The sequence below is a fragment of the Pecten maximus genome, chromosome 10 (genome assembly GCF_902652985.1).
Source record: "Pecten maximus chromosome 10, xPecMax1.1, whole genome shotgun sequence".
In the NCBI taxonomy this organism is placed as follows: Eukaryota; Metazoa; Mollusca; class Bivalvia; order Pectinida; family Pectinidae; genus Pecten; species Pecten maximus.
In genome coordinates, this window is record NC_047024.1 from 9,884,822 (window position 1) to 9,911,511 (window position 26,690).

Sequence of the window (26,690 nt, forward strand, 5' to 3'; positions counted from 1 at the left end):
CACTGGCATAAGAAAATACTTTTGGACTCAGATAGATATTTTCAAGAAAGATATTCATAACACATCAATTTCCCAAAAATGTTTCACAAATAATAAACGTAAAAGTTTATGTTTCATTAAAACCAGATTACTGCTTACCAAAGGAGGATCTGAGTGTTTGGCCCTATCATACAGTTCCACAAGACTTTCTCCCAAGTTCTTCCATCTGAACAGAAATAATGAATCATAAACAGACGTCTATAACTAGTCCTAATCCTCTTTAACAAGTAAAACATATTAAGTAATAAATAGAATTTAATATTGCTATAGGATTTACTATTACTATAATTGTGATACTGAATTTGAAACCATATTGAATGTACCAAAATCATTGTTTTTTAATAAAATGTTATGTCACCTTTGATAAACCATCAAAATAATCTAGATAAGAGCTTGAGGTACAACAGAGAAACCCAAAACTTGTATATCAAATAAAATCAACTAGAACAGTGCGGGTCAGAAAGACTAAAAATTGTACCTGGACTTTTAACCCAGTGACTTTGACCTTTGACCAAGTGACACTGACCTTTGGTCAGATGACTCCTTACCTAATTCCAACCAGCTTTTGCTTCATTCACCAGTAAAATGATAATAATAAATATATTCAACTTTTGACATGGACCTTTGGTGAGTTCACTTCTTGCTTAATTACAACCAACATTGCTTCACGGAATCATAACAAAGTGTTCATCGGTAAAACGATACAAATTGGACCTTCTCATTTGACCAAAAAAACCTTGACCTTGACCTTTGTTCTGTTGATTCCTTGTTTAAGTCTGACCAACTTTCCATAATCATCTCATAGCAGAATGCTCATCATTGAAAATTAATAATTGATATTGACCTTTTACTTTATGACCTTCAACTTTCACATTGATTTTGTGATAGCTACAAGGCACCCTGTATCTCCAATATGGGGTCTTGCTGTAGCAGAAAACTTACGTAAAATGAGTGATTGGTTTTGTGAGTTTGATGGGGAGAGGCTCAGGTTCCTTGGCCAATTCTCTTCGTCTGTCTCTTAAATCTAGTGCCTCGTTGATATACTGTTAAAAAACAATACACAGTTGTTTTTTGTATTGTAGCATGAAGTATACAAAACAAAAACTTAATACTGCTGCAGTGTTATTAATCAAAGCTCATAAGAAACTATAGCATTTAAGAATGCATTTGATCATACCAATCTTTTATTTTTTTTCTTGAATTTGGTGTCGAGTGCTTAGAAAGAGCATCATAAATTATGTTTTATTGATAAAAATGGATTCGGCTCTTACCTCCTCTGACTCTGATGGGTCCACTTTAGCTAGCATGATAACTGGATCACTGTACAATATAAACAATATGGAGATACCCAACACAATTTGTATGTATATTTATTGTACAATAAGGTAAGAAAAGTAACACATTTGTAGGTTTTTTGTTCTGAAATATAGTAGGGTACTCACTTAAACATATGAAAGTATATTAACACATTTAATTTAGTTACCAACTAGCTTATTCAACATAATTCAAATACCAGATATAAAAGATGAAACAGGATTAAATCACAAAGCCAGGTTTCCATTAATCATAAATGTCTGTTTCCATATAAACAAAAGATGAAGTCTTACCACTTTTCAAACATTTCATCTGTGTCATATTTTAGAGATGGGTGCTCTTTAAAAATTTGCTTCCTGAGCACCAGACCCTTGGTGTACTCCGAATCCTTCTCTAGAGCTCGTGAGATGTAGTACAGACAATCTGTAAGATGTTAAATTGAGATTACTCTTTAATATGCATATCACATATTATGCATTTCATTTTAATTTGTTCCTCTTCAAAGAAACTGAGAGATACAATATACAAGCACTTCAGTAAACAAAAGGAGTATGATTTTGACTCATCAAAAAAACATGTCTTTTTGACAATACTGCATGCTTCAAGGGAAATATAATCTATCCTTTGTATCTGCAAAATCTTTAGGTGAACAGAAAACTATGTGGTGTATTGAATAGGATGTACTTTCACGTATCTCATTGACTTACTTCACTGTATCGTGTGGGTGTTCATATGTATGTAATACATGGCGATCTAAATTGATGGTACAAAATGACAATAATAAACAATCACATTCTAAAATTACAGGAACTGCTTTGAAAGTTTGAATAACTAATGACATCGGTTATAATGCATAATTCTGGATTCTACTTTTCAGAAATCTCTGATGTCTGTACTGGTGAGAGAAACTTACTCCAGTAATCGTTCATGGCATACAGTAGTGTAATAACATGGTCCAGGCATGGCCAGTGGTTAGGATTACAGTGTAGTCCCTGAAATAACATCAAATCACAAAGTTCGGTCACAATTAAAATACCAGTCAAGGGCAAGAAAATGAGTCATGAAATGAATCCCATCCCCAATTGATTGCATGGAAAAATTTCACATGGAATGAAATAAAGTTAACATTGTACTAAAAGTATCCCTTAAATAACTGTAAATACTACAACAGCACAATGTATTCTGTATTCAACACCAGCAGGTATCTTTGCAGTAGCTGAGGAGGATTGATGACTTGACTCATATTACACTCAAAAATTTAATCTTACCTCACAAAAAAAGCCATTGCAGAAACAACATTATGTTACCTTTTCAAAGCCCAGTCTGGCAAGTGGGAAGTTGTAAATCTTGAGAGCAATGGTTCCAATCTTGTACCAGACTGTCACTTCTGTTGTGTCAATTTTTACTGCCTGAAATACAAAATCATTTACAAGGAATCTTTCTAAAATCCAAAGATGAAGAATTCCAAGAAACAATTAAAATGTAAAATAAGTAATAAATAGGATAAAATCAAGTGTCTCTGGGAAAAAAGTTGTTATCTAAACAATCTGAGGAACATCAAAGTCAGTAGAGAAAAATCTCCAAACCGGCAACAACATATACAGAACCAAACTATTGGGCAAATGGAGTGGACATACTTCTGTAAACACGACAATATAGCTACAGGAAAGTTCCATCAATGCTGATCCCTGCCTTCCAAGTTTCTAAATATTAAAAGTGATTTCACTAACCTCTACATAGGACCAGATGGCTGACTGTAGGTCCCCTCTATGCAGTGCCATACTGGCCAGATTTTTGTGAATGGAGTACAGCAGGCGAAGTCCATCCTGGTCTGCCCCTTCTTCTTCATCATCAACCAATTGTGCTGTCTGTATAATATCAACATAAATTGTGAATTTTCTGAATTCAACAAATGCTTTAAAGCTAAATTTAAAGTTTGCAGTGCAAAATTAATATGATGAAATTATAAGTTTTTATTTCTGACAAACACTTGAAATACATTGAATTTTGCATTTAAAAGAATTAGAAGTATTCTGAATAAAATTTCAAACGAAACCAACTTCTACACTTTTCAGTAGAACATATATTGAAGTGATCAATATCATAACTAGAATAATTTCTCTACAAGTCAAATTCTATTGAGACTAACCTCTCTGAGGAATCCATGATTGAGTAGATCCTTGAACGCAGTCTCTGCCAAATCTACATCACCATGTCTCTGTAGTCGCAGTGCCGCATCATACAAGGTGAAAGCTTCAGACTCCTGTCATCAATCATATAAGGGTGAAATGGTATCCAACATTTAAAATTCATCAAGGCACTTCTATCTTACATACATACATACATTTTGACATAGGTTCAAGGGAATTTTTTTACTTTTAGAAGGTAAAATTTTAAGTGTCTTTTTTTTCTGTACATTAGTATTCAACTGTGACTTAGTGAGGATTGATGACAGAATTGATGAGAGTGGGAAGTCAAACATGGTGTACATATATATATATGACAACCAAAATTACATTGGGGTATCATAAAGTGCATTAGCAGCCTATGGCAGGTTTATCTATAATACTTTCAAAATATGACCCATTTAATACAGAATGCACATGTTTTGGCATAAATGAGAGGATTGTTGCAGAAAGGATTGACATGGCTATTATACCTTTGCCTCCTTAGTTCTTCTGGCCGGGTTCCTTTGAGCTCGACTATCATCTTCACTGCTCGAATCATTGAGAGCTGCTATCCGAATCTAAGGCAGGATAAAAAAGAGGTTAATAACTCTTTAATTCCTATCGACTGATGTGCATTTAGGTTTAGAATCTTCAATTTTCAGGGATATCTATATATATATCCCACCATGCATTATAAAAGCTTCTTCAAAATGTTATAATGAAAAACTGTTTTGACAACCATTGTAACAACAATTTGTTATAACATGACATATATCTAATGGCACAATGACAACACATATTAAGGTGAAGGCATCAGATGAATCACATGGTCATGTTTAGTCTTATAATTAAATTATAAAGAGTCCCATGCTTTTTAAGTCGATAGGCTTGCATTTTATATGAATTTGTATACGTTTTGTAGACTTTCGGCATTTTACCCAGTATATTGTTACAAGTAATTCTCTTTAGGGAAAAAGACAAAACCATATACCAAATTGGGATAAAGATATAGGTAGTTTATCACGGTAAATAATTATCACCGATTAGACCTATCTAATCTAATTTCTAAATTAGCAAAACCGAGTCCGTGATCATAATGTACGTAGAGTCCATTTCACATCATAAAGCGATTAATAAAACTAACCATTTTCAGTTTAAAGAATCATCAGCATTTTCTGCAGTAACAGATACTTATTGCATATAGTCCATATAGACCCATTTGGTGTCGTCGACGTTGCCTTGTAGAAAATAAATCAGAAAGAATCGGGACTTCGGAGTTCAACAACTGGCGCCATATTATTATTTAGTTTCGTATATAATTATCATTTCGTAGGTAGTATGAACAGCCATTTATTCAACCCTTTACTTAATTATTTGTTGTGGGTTAAGTTAAAAATGGGGTTGTTAAAGCTTATTTAAATGCTGTTGATAATTGTTGGATCTTCGTGTATTTATTTTCGTATTTCTTGGAAAGGGGAGTTAACTGTTGCCGTAACTCGTAGGGTCCAAGCAATAAAATATATTTTGTATGAAATTGGAGATGCCAAACACCGATTACAGGAAAGATATCAATTACTTGTCGTCAAATATAAATATATAATCTCTAGAATATATATGCTAACTTTGAACATCCGAACCACATGGGTTTTGGTGATCAGACAATTTTTTTGCTGAAAAACTATCAAATTCAATTGGAGTTATTTCCCTTTGTAGCTGACCTTCACTTCCTGCAATGGTTGATGGTTGACTTTCTGTTTACCGGTCCCTTGCACTATGGGCACTGTTCACGCTAAAGTAAGGACATTGATGTTATCTGTATAACGCTACTTAATCACATATTTTGTTCCATATGCTAATACCACTATTCTGTTATTGCTCTGCTAATTTATTAAGCTAAACTTTCCAAGACTGACCAATCGTTGGATTGACTATGACATTCAACACTGTCTATAAAGATTTACCGAGTATCAGCCGGATGAAAATAAATTGCAAAACTTTGTAATGCCATATATGGCTGCAGGGTTTACATGGAGCTATGTTGGACGCTTTTATGTGTACATTTCAAGACTTTAATGAATGGTAATAAATGACACAAAACTCGAACAATATGACATTGTAGATCATTGGTGTACCATGTCCACATAAAACAGGCTTTCCATTGATCTTAAGCGTTGTGATCAGAGAGTAAGTATTGACTATTCCATTCCTGTATTTGTTACAATATTCCATTTTCCCTTAGGAAATGGAAGGTCACTCACACATGGATAATCCTGCTCCCCGGACTCGCTCAATTGATTTCAAGCAACCTGTAAGTCATTTGTATGAAGGTTTGTTTTTTATATTGTTTAATGTCCAATTAACCGATGTGCTTACTTAAAGTTTGTGAGATGCATGCATTTGGTGAGTGTATGCTGGGAAGCTGTGTTTACGTTTTTTGTGATAGCGTGGAACTGACACCATCTTTATAGTGCTACCTCACTGAAGTATATTGAATGCCAAAGACACCCAGCAGGACAACCCACCTGTTAACATTATACTGACAACAGGTGAACCAGTCATCCTACTCTCTAAATACTGAATGTTCTGTAGGAGTAACAACTACCATTTTAGAGACTCTGATATATGTCTTGGTCAGGGGATAGGACCCAAAGCCTTCTGCACAAGGGCAAATGATCAGGCAGTTCATGTCATGTATTGATGAAGGAAAAATTGTCAGCTGCTGCCTACATCATTTTAAACAGTAAAACATAATTAAGCAAGTAGAAATATCAATTATGATAACATTCTGGATTTGATTATTTCTTTTTAATCTATATTCAATTCAAAATTTGATTTTGAATCTATTATCCTCATAATGCTGGAACATGTTTGGTGCGTGATTGTGCGATAAATATGTTATATGTGTTTTTTATATAGGCCAAGGTGCAGAGGGTGTTGATTGAAGGACTAGTAAGAACAAAAGAAGACTTGCTTATTCCAAAGATTCAGGATACCTTCTCTGCAGAAAACTTTGAAGAGGTGAATAGAAACCTAAATGATTAACTGATATAAATATTACTGATTACTACTACACTTCACTCATCTCTGGTTATAAGTTTATTTCAGTATTTTGATGATCACTGGTGGCTAATATAGCTAGTAATTAAGTTTCTTATAAATCAGTGTTCAATATTAAGTAAAGATTTCCATGTCTATTGATTTCCATTAATAGGACTTTAAACAAAATTAACCAAATCCATTATACAGTCATGAAAATCAAATTCAGTTAACTTGAGAAGTTATCATCAGAAGTTATAATGATACATGTATTATGTTCTAAAGTCAGATATTTTCCACTGGTTGCTATACTTTGTAGGTGGTGAGACAATGTGTGGAATCCAAGGCTCAGCTCCAGGAGCTGGGTATCTTCAAAACTGTGAAAATAACAGTAGACACATGTAAAGGTAAAGAACTGTGTGTCATCAATGTCTGAAGATTTAATCTATTGATTGTGCATGTGAGAGCTTTTTAGCCCACCATCATCAGATGGTGGGCTATTCAAATCGCCCTGCGTCCGTGGTCCGTCGTCCGTCCGGCCGTCCGTCCGTCCGTCCGTCCGTAAACAATTCTTGTTATCGCTAATCCTCAGAAAGTACTGAAGGGATCTTTCTCAAATTTCATATGTAGGTTCCCCTTGGTGCCTAGTTATGCATATTCCATTTTGGGACAGATCGGAAAACAACATGGCCGACAGGCAGCCATCTTGGATTTTGACCATTGAAGTTTGTTATCGCTATTTCTGAGAAAGTACTGAAGGGATCTTTCTCAAATTTCATATGTAGGTTCCCCTTGGTGCGTAGTTATGCATATTGCATTTTGGGACCGATCGGAAAACAACATGGCCGACAGGCAGCCATCTTGGATTTTGACCATTGAAGTTTGTTATCGCTATTTCTGAGAAAGTACCGAAGGGATCTTTCTCAAATTTCATATGTAGGTTCCCCTTGGTGCCTAGTTATGCATATTGCATTTTGGGACCGATCGGAAAACAACATGGCCGACAGGCAGCCATCTTGGATTTTGACCATTGAAGTTTGTTATCGCTATTTCTGAGAAAGTACCGAAGGGATCTTTCTCAAATTTCATATGTAGGTTCCCCTTGGTGCCTAGTTATGCATATTGCATTTTGGGACCGATCGGAAAACAACATGGCCGACAGGCAGCCATCTTGGATTTTGACCATTGAAGTTTGTTATCGCTATTTCTGAGAAAGTACCGAAGGGATCTTTCTCAAATTTCATATGTAGGTTCCCCTTGGTGCCTAATTATGCATATTGCATTTTGGGACAGATCGGAAAACAACATGGCCGACAGGCAGCCATCTTGGATTTTGACCATTGAAGTTTGTTATCGCTATTTCTGAGAAAGTACTGAAGGGATCTTTCTCAAATTTCATATGTAGGTTCCCCTTGGTGCGTAGTTATGCATATTGCATTTTGGGATTGATCGGAAAACAACATGGCCGACAGGCAGCCATCTTGGATTTTGACCATTGAAGTTTGTTATCGCTATTTCTGAGAAAGTACTGAAGGAATCTTTCTCAAATTTCATATGTAGGTTCCTCTTGGTGCCTTGTTATGCATATAGCATTTTGGGACAGATCGGAAAACAAGATGGCCGTCAGGCAGCCATCTTGGATTTTGACAATTGAAGTTTGTTATCGCTATTTCTGAGAAAGTACTGAAGGGATCTTTCTCAAATTTCATATGTAGGTTCCCCTTGGTGCGTAGTTATGCATATTGCATTTTGGGACCGATCGGAAAACAACATGGCCGACAGGCAGCCATCTTGGATTTTGACCATTGAAGTTTGTTATCGCTATTTCTGAGAAAGTACTGAAGGGATCTTTCTCAAATTTCATATGTAGGTTCCCCTTGGTGCGTAGTTATGCATATTGCATTTTGGGACTGATCGGAAAACAACATGGCCGACAGGCAGCCATCTTGGATTTTGACCATTGAAGTTTGTTATCGCTATTTCTGAGAAAGTACCGAAGGGATCTTTCTCAAATTTCATATGTAGGTTCCCCTTGGTGCATAGTTATGCTTATTGCATTTTGGGACCGATCGGAAAACAACATGGCCGACAGGCAGCCATCTTGGATTTTGACCATTGAAGTTTGTTATCGCTATTTCTGAGAAAGTACCGAAGGGATCTTTCTCAAATTTCATATGTAGGTTCCCCTTGGTGCCTAATTATGCATATTGCATTTTGGGACAGATCGGAAAACAACATGGCCGACAGGCAGCCATCTTGGATTTTGACCATTGAAGTTTGTTATCGCTATTTCTGAGAAAGTACTGAAGGGATCTTTCTCAAATTTCATATGTAGGTTCCCCTTGGTGCGTAGTTATGCATATTGCATTTTGGGACTGATCGGAAAACAACATGGCCGACAGGCAGCCATCTTGGATTTTGACCATTGAAGTTTGTTATCGCTATTTCTGAGAAAGTACTGAAGGAATCTTTCTCAAATTTCATAGGTAGGTTCCTCTTGGTGCCTTGTTATGCATATAGCATTTTGGGACCGATCGGAAAACAAGATGGCCGTCAGGCAGCCATCTTGGATTTTGACAATTGAAGTTTGTTATCGCTATTTCTGAGAAAGTACTGAAGGGATCTTTCTCAAATTTCATAAGTAGGTTCCCCTTGGTGCCTAGTAATGCATATAGCATTTTGGGACTGATCGGAAAACAACATGGCCGACAGGCAGCCATCTTGGATTTTGACCATTGAAGTTTGTTATCGCTATTTCTGAGAAAGTACTGAAGGGATCTTTCTCCAATTTCATAGGTAGGTTCCCCTTGGTGCTTAGTTATACATATTGCATTTTGAGACCAATCAGAAAACAACATGGCCGACAGGCAGTCATCTTGGATTTTGACAATTGAAGTTTGTTATCGATAATTCTCAGAAAGCACTGAAGGGATCTTCCTGAAATTTCATATGTAGGTTCCCCTTGGTGCCTGGTTATGCATATTGTATTTTGAGACTAATCAGAAAACAACATGGCCGACAGGCAGCCATCTTGGATTTCGAAAATTGAAACTGGTTATTGCTATTTCTAAGAAACTAATGAAGGGATCTTCCTGAAATTTCATATGTAGGTTCCCCAAGGTGCCTAGTTATGCATATTGTATTTTGAGACCAATCGGAAAACAACATGGCCGATAGGCAGCCATCTTGGATTTTGACAATTGAAGTTTGTTATCGCTATTTCTCAGAAAGTACTGAAGGAATCTTTCTCAAATTCCATATATAGGTTCCCTTTGGTGCCTTAATCTTAACTTTTATATATAGGTTTCCCTTGTTTGAAAAGTACTAGAGGTTTCTTCTGAATTTACACAGATTAGTAAGACTTAGAAGAAGAGAAATGTAGAGAAAAGATCAATCTGACATGGAACCTATGAAGAACATTCAATGGTGGGCGCCAAGATCCCTCTGGGATCTCTTGTATAATAAGAAAATCTGAATTCCATTCCTGATACAGATAATTGATTGTTTAAGAAATTACTACCATCAACCATGAATTTGAAATGGATTTCTAACTGTATCTTCATTATTCATAGATATTGAGTATTACAATATACATGTAAAGTACTTTTAGTTATGTGAACTCCTGACCTTTGTGCTTGTCTAAAACATTTTTCTGTTCACTGGCATGTTTTTGTTTACCTTGTGTAAAAAGAAATAATGCTGCTTTTACTGATTCTGAATTAGAATGACCTTTGTTTTAACTGTTGAGCAAAGCAATTGCTGTACCTTGTATTTTACAAAACATGCATGCAATCCTCCTTCTTGTACTTTTACAGATGAAGGTCTTATAAATAAGTTGAAATATTTTGAGAATCAATATACATGTGTATATTCTTTCTTTGTTGTCAGCTCCTGGTGCCTCTGTATCAGATTATGATGTCAAATTTATAGTCGAAGAGAAAAGATTTGAGGGAGGCATTCATACTTCTGCAGGAAACAATGATGTAGAATCGGTAAGGATGATGATGGTTGAATTTCATGACTCTCATATTTACTTTCCTTAACGCTATGGTTTGTATGCTCTACTATCAAATATATTAATGAATGTAGTTATAATCTGATAAAGGATCTGAAAATTGATTTAACTCTTAGGTCATTGAATTTTCGTAGTTTAGCACAAACACATACTACCCTGGCTGGAATTGCTAAGTGATCCTTACCCGATAAAGATTTAAGCAGAGATTTAATCCCTTATTTAACATTGATTTCCAGTCCTTAACTTTGGGTTTGAATAATCTGTTTGGGAGAGCTGAGAAATTGACAGCAAGATATGCACACACCAGAAACTTTAGAAGTAGGAAGAATAACCAGGCCCATGTACAGTTCATGAAGCCACTCAATGGGAACCCTGACGTCAGGTAATTAAATAGTGTAGTTACCTACATGTATCTTGACACTATTTCCTATTGTGGATAATGTTACTTACCTGTTGATTATATTTCAATATCATTGACTATTATTTGAATGTGTTGACTTTTCACCATACTGTAGCTACAACACTGATTCTGTTGCTTGCCTTTATGCATAATTTATTTACACTAATGGTAATACCTGTAATTTTTTCTATTGTGAATCTGTGACTATCCTGTTTATATCAATGCTGTAACTTACCTGTAGGTTGATCATGTGACTATCCTGTTTATATCAATGCTGTAACTTACCTGTAGGTTGATCATGTGACTATCCTGTTTATATCAATGCTGTAACTTACGTGTCGGTTAATCCTGTGACTATCCTGTTTATATCAATGCTGTAACTTACGTGTAGGTTAATCCTGTGACTATCCTGTTTATACAAATGCTGTAACTTACCTGTATGTTGATCCTGTGACTATCCTGTTTATATCAATGCTGTAACTTACCTGTATGTTGATCCTGTGACTATCCTGTTTATATCAATGCTGTAACTTGCATGTAGGTTGATCCTGTGACTATCCTGTTTATATTAATGCTGTAACTTACCTGTAGGTTGATCCTGGGAGGGTACAGCACCAACACAGATGTCCTTCTTAGTGGTTACAAGGAAGCCAGTAAAGGAATTCAAGCAGCATTCACAGTAAGTGTAAACTGAATCCTTATACAGTACCTTATAGTGTTCTATTGTTTCAAACTCTCAGTTTGTTTTGAAAAGTGCTATCTTTTTTTTGTATAATCCTTATAAAACTTACTACAGTCCAATTAGTTTAATTACCACTGTGACAATCTTTGCCAATTTCAATTTCAATTGGTTTAGGTGTCAAAATTTATTTTGATCATTTACCATAGTTCTTATACATGTATAATTCAAGTTTGTTCATAATGCAAGAAATTTCATAATTGTTATATGTTGAACATGTACACAACATACCGGTATGAGTGTTTCCAATAATATATTACTAGTATTAAAGTCGAAAAACGACTGTCAAAAATTACCCAGCTACAAATATTTCAGATATCTCATGCTGTTGTTTTGAAAAGAACCATCATGCATACAAGATTGTCCAAAAGTGAATGGCATGGTTTGGAAGTGGTCATCTGCAAAATACAATCACAAATTGGTCTGAAAGTCTTTCATTATCATGATAGATCATGAGTGATGATACTGATCATGTACAATAGACATTCAGTGACAGTTCTAAGTTGGTATATAACTTTATTGTGTGATACCTCATGTGTTGTATACAGTTCCCATCGACACTGGGCTCCCACAATATACAATGGGATGGAGTTTGGAGGGACCTCAGAGCCTTATCTAGGACTACACCCTTCCCCATCAGAGAACAGGCAGGACATACACTCAAGTCAAGTGTACAGGTAAGCCCACTCATATGTTTAACAGGAGAGTTCTACCAGTGAAATATATTTTATTATCGATAAGTACCATTGCCCTGTAGTGCCACAAACAAATACAATATCTAGATCCTGTCAGTATCTCACCTTGACTAGAGTGGTTGAAACTTCTTTCTGGATTGTAATCTGCTGATCAAAGCGTCAACTATCTTATGCTATGATGTTGTAATATTATTAGCCCTTTAGTTTATACAATGTTTTTATCTTTTCAGCACACAGTCACATCCGACACAAGAGATGATAAAATACTGCCACATGCTGGTTATTTGTTGAAAGCTGTTCAGGTAATAACAGTATAACTATTCAAAATGATAATTCATATTCCATTTGATAGCTGATTATGACCTATTAAGTTGTTCATGTAAAAAGGAAACTACATGACATTGTGTGTATAAAATAATGCTTAAAGACATTTTTAATTACTTGTCAGTAAAGGTTAAATAAAAAGGAAAGGACCTGTATAGGCTTAGCCTGTTGTCCAATCCATTTTTAGCCCACCATCATCAGATGGTGGGCTATTCAAATCGCCCTGCGTCCGTGGTCCGTCGTCCGTCCGTCCGTCCGTCCCTCCGTCCGTCCGTCCGTAAACAATTCTTGTTATCGCTAATCCTCAGAGAGTACTGAAGGGATCTTTCCCAAATTTCATATGTGGGTTCCCCTTGGTGCCTAGTTATGCATATTGCATTTTGAGACCAATCGGAAAACAACATGGCCGACAGGCAGCCATCTTGGATTTTGACAATTGAAGTTTGTTATCGCTATTTCTGAGAAAGTACTGAAGGGATCTTTCTCAAATTTCATATGTAGGCTTCCCTTGGTGCCTAGTTATGCATATTGCATTTTGAGACCAATCGGAAAACAACATGGCCGACAGGCAGCCATCTTGGATTTTGATAATTGAAGTTTGTTATCGCTATTTCTGAGAAAGTACTCAAGGGATCTTTCTCAAATTTCATACGTAGGCTTCCCTTGGTGCCTAGTTATGCATATTGCATTTTGAGACCAATCGGAAAACAACATGGCCGACAGGCAGCCATCTTGGATTTTGATAATTGAAGTTTGTTATCGCTATTTCTGAGAAAGTACTGAAGGGATCTTTCTCAAATTTCATATGTAGACTCCCCTTGGTGCCTAGTTATGCATATTGCATTTTAAGACCAATCGGAAAACAACATGGCCGACAGGCAGCCATCTTGGATTTTGACAATTGAAGTTTGTTATCGCTATTTCTGAAAAAGTACTGAAGGGATCTTTCTTAAATTTCATATGTAGGTTCCCCTTGGTGCCTAGTTATGCATATTGCATTTTGAGACCAATCGGAAAACAACATGGCCGACAGGCAGCCATCTTGGATTTTGACAATTGAAGTTTGTTATCGCTATTTCTGAGAAAGTACTGAAGGGATCTTTCTCAAATTTCATATGTAGATTCCCCTTGGTGCCTAGTTATGCATATTGCATTTTGAGACCAATCGGAAAACAACATGGCCGACAGGCAGCCATCTTGGATTTTGACAATTGAAGTTTGTTATCGCTATTTCTCAGAAACTTATGAAGGGATCTTTCTGAAATTTCATATAAAGGTTCCTCTCGTTGCCTAGTTATGCATATTGCGTTTTGAGACCAATTGGAAAACAACATGGCCGACAGGCAGCCATCTTGGATTTTGACAATTGAAGTTTGTTATCGCTATTTCTCAGATACTTATGAAGGGATCTTTCTGAAATTTCATATGTAGGTTTCCCTCGGTGCCTAGTTATGCATATTGCATTTTGAGACTAATCTGAAAACAACATGGCCGACAGGCAGCCATCTTGGATTTTGACAATTGAAGTTTGTTATCACTATTTCTCAGAAAGTACTGAAGGGATCTTTCTGAAATTTCATATGTAGGTTCCCCTCTGTGCCTAGTTATGAATATTGCATTTTGAGACTATTCGGAAAACAACATGGCCGACAGGCAGTCATCTTGGATTTTGACAATTGAAGTTTGTTATCGCTATTTCTCAGAAAGTACTGAAGGGATCTTTCTCAAATTTCATATGTAGGTTTCCCTCAGTGCGTAGTTATGCATATTGCATTTTGAGACCAATCAAAAAACAACATGGCCGACAGGCAGCCATCTTGGATTTTGACAATTGAAGATTGTTATCGCTATTTATCAGAAATTGCTGAAAGGATCTTTCTGAATTTCATTTGTAGGTTGCCCTCTGTGTCTAGTTATACATATTGGATTTTGAGACCAGTCAAAAAACAACCTGGCTGACAGGCAGCCATCTTGTATTTTGAAAATTGAAGTTTGTTATCGCTATTGTACAGAAGGTACTGAAGGGATCTTTCTCAAATTTCATATGTAGGTTCCCCTTGGTCTCTGGTATTGCATTTTGGGACAAATCGGAAAACAACATGGCCGACAGACAGCCATTATCGCTAAATCTTAAATTTTATATATAGGTTCCCCTTGTTTGAAAAGTACTAGATCTAGAGGGCTGTTTCTGAATTTACACAGATTAGTAAGACTTAGAAGAAGGGAAAAGTAGAGAAAAGATCAATCTGACATGGAACCTATAAAGATCATTCAATGGTGGGCGCCAAGATCCCTCTGGGATCTCTTGTTATATATAAATTCTATCTCTATTATGAAATATTGTATGTAAATTAATTCAAATGTTTGATTGAATAAAATATTTTGAAATGAAATGAAAATAAAGAGGAGTATATTTGTAACTACTACTGGAACTTTGTACTATAAATATGTTCTTCTGTTGTTTGTAGCCTTCATTGTTTCAAGCTTCTTGTTAACATTTATCTGTTGTCATTGTAGATGAAACCTGTATTATTAATACCATATTAATTTAACTACTACAGGAATATGCTGGTCTTGGAGGAAATGTAGAGTTTGTCAAATTAAATACAGAACTTCAAGTCAATAAAGAAATTTTGCCATACATAGTAAGTATATATTATAATTACAACATACTGGTACATATTACAGGTGTTTAACCTAAGATTAAATCTTGACCAATAGCTTGGCCAGTTGTATATATGACAAGGTAATAGGGTCTGGATCCACAGACATGGGGTGACGGTGTCCTTGCTAGTTTAAATTACACTAAGCACAGTACTGAATTTCAAACATCCACTGTGGGATGTATATACCGTATGTATTATGGCAGGTTCGAAGTCATGGTTCTAAAATATATCCTTACCATTTTGAAATATAACACCAATAATGGGAATGAAATCAAAACAACTATCATGGAAAAGAAAGACAGGCAGTGTCCATATTGATACCTTGAGCCGAGAACTTAGGATAAACTATGAACCTCACTACTTTCAGGTTGTCCAGCTGTCAGCCGCTTGTGGTACCATGTGGGGCCTAGGAAAAGACAAAAGAGTGACTGTCAATGACAAATTTTTCTTGGGAGGTCCGCTGACCCTTCGAGGCTTTCATGACAGAGGCGTTGGGCCACATGTGGAAGGTTTGTGATCTATTTCTATCTTTAGTTATATCTTATTTCATAAAATCTGTTACAAGGAAATCTAATTCATTTACTATCTTTTGGGGGAGGTAGAAAGGAACATATGTATGCCAGTCTCTAATATAGGACCCTTACTGTTTGGGGAGTTGAAGATGTAAGAGTATTCTAAGTGAAAACCTTTACTGTCTTTGGGTGGAGATTCCTAGAGGTGGCACTAATTAAGCAATTAATTTACATGTTGATCGTTATCATAACAGAATGTATTTTTTCTAATATTTCTTTTAAATTCATAATTTCCCTTGAAGAACCACCGAGCAAAACTATTTGATTGTTAATATTTTCCTATTGTTTCTTCCATGTTTGTAATGACCTATCACATTTATCCACAAATAAGCCCCCTTTTTCATTTTTTCAGAAATATCAATTTTAAAATAGTATGCTTAAAGTGATTTACAAAAGAAATCTCCCTAAACTTTAAAACTTCACTTTTTTAAATTAACACTATGGGAGGGGGCTTATTTAAGATTAAATGTAGTTCACTATATGATGAGCAAATATGTAGAGTACGATATGTAGCTTCCTCAGAGCTGATGTATATTTTGCATCTACTCAACTTTACTAGGAGGTAATATATCATTTTTATGCATAAATAGGTGATACCCAAGGAGATGCTACATATATATTTTATTTATAGGTAATGCTTTAGGTGCTGATGCTTACTGGCTCTGTGCTGCCCATATCTACACACCGCTCCCATTCAAACCAGGCCTGGGAGGCTTTGGCGACTTTTTCAGGTCTCATGCTTTTGTAAATGTTGGAAATGTTGGTGCAGTTGAATTAGGTAAGAAGCATTTCAATCCTTCACAAAAAACTTGTGCTGAATTTGTGTCCAAAACAAGTTCAGAGACGCAACTTCAACTATTTGAACGTACAATTCCTTAAGGAACTTCAATGTATAATTAAAGTTACTGTACTACAGTGTATGATTATAGTACTACAGTGTATAATTATAGTACTACAATGTATAATTATAGTTACTGTTACAGTACTACAATGTATTATCATAGTACCACTACAATGTATAATTATAGTTACTGTACTACAATGTATTATCATAGTACCACTACAATGTATAATTAAAGTTACTGTACTACAATGTATACTTATTAGTACTACCATGTATAATTATAGTTACTGTACTACAATGTATTATCATAGTACCACTACAATGTATAATTAAAGTTACTGTTACAGTACTACAATGTATTATCATAGTACCACTACCATGTATAATTATAGTTACTGTACTACAATGTATTATCATAGTACCACTACCATGTATAATTATAGTTACTGTACTACAATGTATTATCATAGTACCACTACAATGTATAATTAAAGTTACTGTTACAGTACTACAATGTATTATCATAGTACCACTACCATGTATAATTATAGTTACTGTACTACAATGTATTATCATAGTACCACTACCATGTATAATTATAGTTACTGTACTACAATGTATTATCATAGTACCACTACAATGTATAATTAAAGTTACTGTTACAGTACTACAATGTATTATCATAGTACCACTACCATGTATAATTATAGTTACTGTACTACAATGTATTATCATAGTACCGTATAATTATAGTTACTGTTACAGTAGTACTACTGTGTATAATTATAGTGTTACAATGTATTATCATAGTTACTGTACTACAATGTACATGTATTATTAATAATACTACTACAGTTATCATATAGTTACTGTTACAGTGGAACTACAGTGTATAATTATAGTTACTGTTATAGTAGTACTATAATGTATAATTATTAGAACTACAGTGTATAATTATTAGTACTACAATGTATAATATAGACACTCGGTTCTCTAGAGATGTGTAGTCGACTACAGGTTATATCTCTGACACAATCTTCAGCATTGGTTCCCTAATTCCTCGGTCATTTGTTAGCCCCAGTGACCTTTTCTGTGTTGATATGCTGTTAAGAATGATAAATTGATCTTATTGCTCATGGAATAACCTATGACAGTCATTCTATTTATACAACATCCATAGATTTACCTGACACTTTAACTATCACACTATGCAATGTTACCTTCAGAAAGACATTAGCTGGCTGATATTTACTTTTGTAGATATTACAAGTTATAAGGAAGCATGTGTTCATGGCTTGAAGGCCAATAGAATAATTTGAAAGATTTTTCTTCCTTAAATTTTCAACTGGATGTTTTTAGATGATGTCATTTTTTTCATTCTAATTGTAATTTTAATTTTGTTTTAATGAAAGATATATAAACCACTGTATATATGTTTTAGATAGCATACTTGTATATATAAAATTACTGTTTCAATTATTATCAAAATTATCAACATAATGGAATTAATGATAGTGTGATGGCACATGGACATGGACATTTCACCTGCATAGTTCAATAGTTAGCTTTTGTGGTTGTGCAGTTGAGTGTCGCACCTGTATACCCAAGTTAAGCAATGACGAGTGTGGTCAGCTCTTGCATGGATGACCGCTCTTGTACACCGGTACATGTTACAATATTAAAACAAGAATTGTGTTAAAAACCTTATTGATAACTGATAATACATTACAGATAAATCACTAAGAGAAAACATCGAACAGCTATCTGAAGAGTTCCGGCTAGCCTATGGTTTAGGACTCGTACTGAAGCTCGGCAACATCGCACGGATGGAACTCAACTATGTTGTCCCAGTACGATTCATGAATGGAGACTGGTTAGTAACTTATTAATAAGTATTGTACTATGTACAGAAAGGATAGATCACTGTCTGTGATTTTCCTGTTAGCCAAAATGTTCTCTTGGAGAAATACTAGTCATTCAAACTTCATACTACTATCTCTATTTTCTTATGCCCTGCCATGAAATGGGGGGTGGGGGGCATATAGTGTTACCCATGTCAGTCCCGACCCATCCCGACCCGTCCCGACCAGACCCATCCTGTCGCATCACGACCCATTCCGACCGACCCATCCAGTCCCGTCCCATCCTGTCCCGTCCCATCCTGAGGCAATGTAACTAGCTAATCTCAGGAACTGCTGAGGTTTCAGGGTGTCAAGTGGTAGCGGGGGCATTTATGTCTTACAGACATTTTCTAGTTAATAATATGTATGTTATCAATTTTAAGATATTGAAGATTGGCATAAGTTTTTGAATGTTTAGTTTGATACATGCTCTGTAGGCTATTCAACTTCCGTTCATTGTCATTATAAGGGTTGCCTCCCTTCTTATGAAAATTGTGTGACCATTTCTGTCAGTAGTACTGTGGTACACCATTTGTATACTTGCAATACATTTTGATAATCTAATTGGAGGGTAGCTGTATATACAAAATGTATACGAATCAAGTACAGTTTCGTATTATGCTATGGTTATGGGGGATGTACCCTTTAAATGAGGAGATGTACTGCAGCTAGAGACCTCAATATTGAGGTCTGTGCTGCAGCCATTGCTTATAATTTTATTATCCAAGTAAAAATGTTACATAGGATCGATTTTGTTGATTGTTCTCTTTGAAATATCTCAAAATAAATCTTGATTTTTTTTGTTATTATTGATTTTCATAGAACTTGAATGCAGACATTAAATGCTTGATTTTTGGTTGCAGTGTGAATCCTGGTGTACAGTTTGGTGTGGGGATGACCTTTCTGTGATGTCGGGGATCATTATATCATTGTGCTATGCCTCCATATGGACATTATATAATGATTAGTGTGGCAGTGGCAGCCATCAACTGGAATGAGGCTGAAGTGTGATGGAGAGTCGACTAGACAGCTATAAACGCTCTCACAAACCTCTTGGGGTATCTAGAGACTATATACTAACCTTTCATGGCTTCTACACTGTGTTTAAGGCTGTAGGGAGTCTAGATATTCATTACAATGGGATTCTTCAGTGTGTTTATACAAGTCAGTACCCGAATAAACAGTCCAATATTCTACAATACTGTAACATTTGTTTGTCAAACCTAAGTACTTTGTGTTTTTTATTGGACAAATCATTGCTTTAATATGGCTCGCTTTGACATTGTTTGGCTTTACAGAATGATTAGGAATTAATTTGAACTAAAAAGCACCATTGCACCTTTTTATGAACATTACACCTTGTATGAACATTACACCTTGTATGAACATTACACCTTGTATGAACATTACACCTTGTATGAACATTGCACCTTTGTTGAAGTTTACCATTATTGTTAATTTTTCTGATCTGAAGATTAAACACTTGTATATTCATTTCTAGATTTGACAGGAAACCTTACGACATGTGTCACTTATGATGTAGGAACTTTGTGTTGATTGGGTTCATGTAGACAACATTATATTTTAATGTATATTTAATAATTCCAAATTGTTAAAAAAAATTTGGACTGTCAATGATAAAATAATAAATATTAAATATCAATACAAATTGTCATATTGTAATATTGTTTTACGTTCAAGGAAAGACTAAAATAGCAAAATAAAAGCAAAAGAATCGGTTTGAATTCAATATGAAAAGAGCATTGATCAGTGAGGTGGGTAATCTTAACTCACTGATGGACAAAATCTACATACGACCAGGTATGCCTGATGTGTAAAGTAACCTTTCCTATCAACTATTCTGGACACCACTTGTCGGCCACGGTGTCCGAGTGGTTAAGGTGTCCGGACACTTTAACACTAGCTATCCACCTCTGGGTTACAAGTTCGAAACCTACGTGTGACAGTTGCCAGGTACAGACTGTAGGTCGGTGGTTTTTCTCTGGGTACTCTGGCTTTCCTCCACCTCCAAAACCTGACACGTCCTTAAATGACCCTGGCTGTACTTGATAGGACGTTAAACAAAAACAAACCAAACCAAACCAAACCACGTGTTGTAAAAGCCTGCTTTATATGAAGCATTTCTTTTTCTCTGCTTTTCTACTTGTTTACAACGTTACTGCATCTGTCCAGGGAACAACCCCTCATTTCTGGTACAATGGACCGTGTGACTTTTAGTTTGAGGTACAGATTCGGAATAGGTCTCGGGTAACATCAAAAAGCCGATTTTAGGACAAATCCATCGGCCAACCCTATAAGTATTCTAAAAAGATAGAAGACAGCTGGAAACTGAGAAAAGATCAAATAATCTATCTGAATAAAGATCAGGGTTAAGTGATGAAGACAGACGTTAAGATCCAATAAAGATACAGACAGATTAAACATCGCCGCCCAATAGTAGTAGGACGAAAACGCGAATTGGCAATTTGACAGGTGACTTTACACTTGTGAATGTTTGCTTGACAAAGAAACATACTCAAAGATAGCAAACTGCTTTCAATTGCTTTTTGTGTTAAAGATAAAATATATATATATATCATTACGAAAATGTCAAATATTATCCTAAACATTATAATGCAGGCTAATCTATGGCAAGCCGTTTGGGTTTTTACCTATTGAAATGAAGATATCTCTATTTAATTAAAAATATCTCTATTTAAAATGAAGATATCTCTATTTAATTAGAGATATCTGTAATTTAAATAAAGATATCTCTATTTAAATAAAGATATGTCTAATTTAAATACAGATATCTCTATTTCTACTGAAAATAGAGATATCTCCTTTTAAATTACAGATATCTCTATTTCAAATTCAGATATCTCTATTTGAATTACAGATATCTTTAATTGTAATTGAGATATCTTTATTTTAAATAGAGATATCTTTCATTCTTGTCGAATTAAAGATATCTTTATTTAAAATAGAGATATCTCTATTTGAATTAAAGATATCCCTATTTTAAATAGAGATATCTTTAATTTTGTTTAAATAGAGATGTCTTCATTTTAAATAAAGATATATCCCTAATTCAAATACAGATATCTCTAATTCAATTAAAGATATCTCTATTTTAAATAGAGATATCTTTAATTGAATTAGAGATATCTGCAATTACTTTGCAATACAGATATCTCTATTTCAAATACAGATATCTCTATTTGAATTAAAGATAGCTGTATTAACACGTGTTTGCTCAGTGCGAAGATTAATATTGAAACACAAAGAAAATAATGATTACTCCCTAATCCTGATCAGTGTTAACGAAACGCTTGTAATTAAATTGGACTACCGGATCCCATATGCATGCATAAGAGATGTAGGTCTAAACCGATAAACTTGCTACTTGGAGGGGATTTCTAAAGAACAGAACATGGCAACTGTTCTACGGGAAATAGAGCGAACTGTTACGGCTATACGCAGTACCATTGAAAGCAGCACATGGTCTGCATTTCCCGCCATTTTGCGTCACGACTACTTTACTTCCGTCATGCGCAAAAGGGAGAATGAAGGGAGCAGTCGTTTTTCCTATTTGATGGTTAAATACAGATATCTCTATTTCATGTCAAATAAAGATATCTTCAATTCAAATAGAGATATCTGTATTTAAAATAAGATATCTGTATTTCTACAACAATTAGAGATATCTGTATTTGAAATAGAGATATCTTTAATTGAATTAGAGATATCTGTATTTGAATTAGAGATATCTGTATTTGAATTAAAGATATCTTTATTTTAAATACAGATATCTTTATTTACAATGAAATGCAGATATCTCTAATTGAAATAAAGATATCTTTAATTGAATTAGAGATATCTGTATTTGAATTAGAGATATCTCTTTTTTGTGTTTAATTAGAGATATCTGTATTTTAAATAGAGATATCTCTAATTCAAATACAGATATCTCTAATTCAATTAAAGATATCTCTATTTCAATTAGAGATATCTCTAATTCAAATAGAGATATCTTTATTTTAAATAGAGATATCTTTCATTCTTGTCGAATTAAAGATATCTTTATTTAAAATAGAGATATCTCTATTTGAATTAAAGATATCCCTATTTTAAATAGAGATATCTTTAATTTTGTTTAAATAGAGATGTCTTCATTTTAAATAAAGATATCCCTAATTCAAATACTGATATCTCTAATTCAATTAAAGATATCTCTATTTTAAATAGAGATATCTTTAATTGAATTAGAGATATCTGCAATTACTTTGCAATACAGATATCTCTATTTCAAATACAGATATCTCTATTTGAATTAAAGATAGCTGTATTAACACGTGTTTGCTCAGTGCGAAGATTAATATTGAAACACAAAGAAAATAATGATTACTCCCTAACCTGATCAGTGTTAACGAAACGCTTGTAATTAAATTGGACTACCGGATCCCATATGCATGCATAAGAGATGTAGGTCTAAACCGATAAACTTGCTACTTGGAGGGGATTTCTAAAGAACAGAACATGGCAACTGTTCTACAGGAAATAGAGCAAACTGTTGCGGCTATACGCAGTACCATTGAAAGCAGCACATGGTCTGCATTTCCCGCCATTTTGCGTCACGACTACTTTACTTCCGTCATGCGCAAAAGGGAGAATGAAGGGAGCAGTCGTTTTTCCTATTTGATGGTTAAATACAGATATCTCTATTTCATGTCAAATAAAGATATCTTCAATTCAAATAGAGATATCTGTATTTAAAATAAAGATATCTGTATTTCTACAACAATAAGAGATATCTGTATTTGAAATAGAGATATCTTTAATTGAATTAGAGATATCTGTATTTGAATTAGAGATATCTGTATTTGAATTAAAGATATCTTTATTTTAAATACAGATATCTTTATTTACAATGAAATGCAGATATCTCTAATTGAAATAAAGATATCTTTAATTGAATTAGAGATATCTGTATTTGAATTAGAGATATCTCTTTTTTGTGTTTAATTAGAGATATCTGTATTTTTAATAGAGATATCTCTAATTCAAATACAGATATCTCTAATTCAATTAAAGATATCTTTATTTCAATTAGAGATATCTTTAATTGTAATTGCGATATCTTTATTTTAAATAGAGATATCTTTCATTCTTGTCGAATTAAAGATATCTTTATTTAAAATAGAGATATCTCTATTTGAATTAAAGATATCCCTATTTTAAATAGAGATATCTTTAATTTTGTTTAAATAGAGATGTCTTCATTTTAAATAAAGATATATCCCTAATTCAAATACATGATATCTCTAATTCAATTAAAGATATCTCTATTTTAAATAGAGATATCTTTAATTGAATTAGAGATATCTGCAATTACTTTGCAATACAGATATCTCTATTTCAAATACAGATATCTCTATTTGAATTAAAGATAGCTGTATTAACACGTGTTTGCTCAGTGCGAAGATTAATATTGAAACACAAAGAAAATAATGATTACTCCCTAATCCTGATCAGTGTTAACGAAACGCTTGTAATTAAATTGGACTACCGGATCCCATATGCATGCATAAGAGATGTAGGTCTAAACCGATAAACTTGCTACTTGGAGGGGATTTCTAAAGAACAGAACATGGCAACTGTTCTACGGGAAATAGAGCGAACTGTTACGGCTATACGCAGTACCATTGAAAGCAGCACATGGTCTGCATTTCCCGCCATTTTGCGTCACGACTACTTTACTTCCGTCATGCGCAAAAGGGAGAATGAAGGGAGCAGTCGTTTTTCCTATTTGATGGTTAAATACAGATATCTCTATTTCATGTCAAATAAAGATATCTTCAATTCAAATAGAGATATCTGTATTTAAAATAAGATATCTGTATTTCTACAACAATTAGAGATATCTGTATTTGAAATAGAGATATCTTTAATTGAATTAGAGATATCTGTATTTGAATTAGAGATATCTGTATTTGAATTAAAGATATCTTTATTTTAAATACAGATATCTTTATTTACAATGAAATGCAGATATCTCTAATTGAAATAAAGATATCTTTAATTGAATTAGAGATATCTGTATTTGAATTAGAGATATCTCTTTTTTGTGTTTAATTAGAGATATCTGTATTTTAAATAGAGATATCTCTAATTCAAATACAGATATCTCTAATTCAATTAAAGATATCTCTATTTAAATTAAAGATATCTCTATTTGAATTAAAGATATCTTTAATTTTTATATTAATAATGATATCTTTATTTTGAATACAGATATCTGTATTTAATAGGTAAAAACCCAAACGGCTTGCCATACTAATCCTGTAGTTAGCTACAAAAGGTCACTCGTAATTCTCTGTTTGACCTGCGAAACAAAACATTCGGTTGATGTCAAATGAATGGGATAAAGTGTTCCTTTATCTTTTATCTGTTGTTTAATTCAAACGACAGAGCGCAGTCTCGTGTACAACGACAGAGTTTGTGGGGGTTCAACGTTCCAAAATCGCCTTTTTGATGTTACTCGAAACCTACGTCACAAACGTTACTAAGAGAACAACAAGATCGCGAATTCATATCTCGCTTCTTGGTATGTCTGTCTTATTTTTTACTCTTATTCCGCGACTTCCCAATTATCGATATGGTCGAAAGTATATTTGATGCATCCAAGATTCTTTAAATGGCAATGGATTATTCACAGAACTTTGACGGTGTTTTCGTTAGGACAATCACGTAAACTTGTTGCAATAATCTGAACATAAATTACCATAATAACATTTGCCGTTGTTCAACCAAAAATGTTGATGTACTAGTAAATAGGGGAATCGTGTTTAAATGAACGTGTCTTTGACATTATTCCATCTCAATATTCCGTCTAAATTTAAATTGTTGGATGAAACAACGTCCTGACGAAACGCCATCAAAGTTCGAGATATGCATCGACTGTACTTTCGACAATATCGATAAATAGGAAGTCGTGGGATAACATTTAAAAGTAAAACAGATTTACCGAGAAGTGAGAGATTCATCCGCCATCTTGTTGTTGTTCTCTTTAATAGTAACGCGTACGCTTGGTGACGTAGTTTCCCCACGGTGTATTACGAAACTTTGTACCTCAACTTAATAAGTGTCACGGTCCATTGTAACCAGCACCCAACCCCCAACTCCCCCAACCCAAACCCCCAACCCCCAATTGCGTTGTCACCACGTAAGACTGTCATATTGCATAGACATATTTGCTCTTGTAGACTAGTTTCGTTCAATTTGGAATTATCATTTTTATTACCAACTATGCTCACTGATATGGTTGCATGTTTTCAGCGGTTACAAATGGACATATATACCTGTACTTTATGAACTTTATTTTGTTGAATATCCATTATGTACCTTTATTCGATGTTAGTTAAAACCTCCCGGGTAAATCTTGACTAATTAATTGGTTTATAGTCTATCAGAACGCACCTGCTTGGAAAATCCCGGTACTTAGAACATAATGAATCAATATTAAGATGCCAACTCCATTAGCTGAATGAGCGAGCATGGTCATTTTACTACCGAGTACGCCTGTACACACTGTTGTTAATTACAATGAACTTAGGATCGGCACGTTTTTCATCAATAAGTATTATATTGTTGTAATTCGGGGGAAATAAGACAAGGGAAATATGCGCCCGTCTACATGTTCTTGTTTCTAAAACTCTGGATGCTGACGAGTAGCATGAACTACCCGTATGTGTTTTGTACTGTCCAAAGGGATTGTGACTATAAACACTGAGTGACGTGGGAGTCTTTCGGAAGGTGTGGTATCCACATGTTACAGTTCAACAACATATATAATTAATAAGATTACTGACGAGGTTGTTTTTAAAATGAATTCCAAAATACGCCTGATTAGCTGTCAGCAGAACCTCTGATATCCGAAGATTGATTGGATTATTAGTCCACAAACATGTAAACTTG

At 34.5% G+C, this 26,690-nt stretch overlaps 2 protein-coding genes across 2 annotated transcripts in view; one reads left to right on the top strand and one right to left on the bottom strand.

Moving 5' to 3' along the window:
* The window catches only part of LOC117335989, a 29,653-nt gene extending 24,833 nt beyond the window's left edge, over nt 1-4,820 (bottom strand). The window contains 10 exon segments of the mRNA XM_033896295.1: nt 139-205; nt 982-1,082; nt 1,311-1,359; nt 1,647-1,776; nt 2,267-2,345; nt 2,661-2,762; nt 3,084-3,221; nt 3,503-3,616; nt 4,013-4,099; nt 4,666-4,820. Of these exon segments, the coding sequence (XP_033752186.1) occupies nt 139-205; nt 982-1,082; nt 1,311-1,359; nt 1,647-1,776; nt 2,267-2,345; nt 2,661-2,762; nt 3,084-3,221; nt 3,503-3,616; nt 4,013-4,099; nt 4,666-4,668 (870 nt within the window). The 5' untranslated portion in view covers nt 4,669-4,820.
* A 390-nt stretch (nt 4,821-5,210) lies between these two features.
* LOC117336112 (sorting and assembly machinery component 50 homolog) lies at nt 5,211-20,376 on the top strand. Its single transcript, XM_033896488.1, has 14 exons — nt 5,211-5,315; nt 5,761-5,829; nt 6,438-6,539; nt 6,877-6,964; nt 10,446-10,549; nt 10,809-10,954; nt 11,564-11,651; nt 12,260-12,388; nt 12,637-12,708; nt 15,292-15,375; nt 15,764-15,905; nt 16,600-16,746; nt 18,544-18,685; nt 19,577-20,376. Exons 1-14 carry the CDS (start codon nt 5,295-5,297, stop codon nt 19,620-19,622), a joined length of 1,380 nt encoding a protein of 459 aa, XP_033752379.1. The 5' UTR covers nt 5,211-5,294; the 3' UTR covers nt 19,623-20,376.
* Nucleotides 20,377-26,690: the final 6,314 nt, after the last annotated feature.

Bases quoted from the DNA above. Each gene is read 5' to 3' on its own strand.
- LOC117336112 (XM_033896488.1), top strand. From the start codon at position 5,295: ATGGGCACTGTTCACGCTAAA. The intron at 10,955-11,563 runs GTAATTAAATAG...ACTTACCTGTAG, and splicing joins AATGGGAACCCTGACGTCAG to GTTGATCCTGGGAGGGTACA. The intron at 12,709-15,291 runs GTAATAACAGTA...TAACTACTACAG, and splicing joins ATTTGTTGAAAGCTGTTCAG to GAATATGCTGGTCTTGGAGG.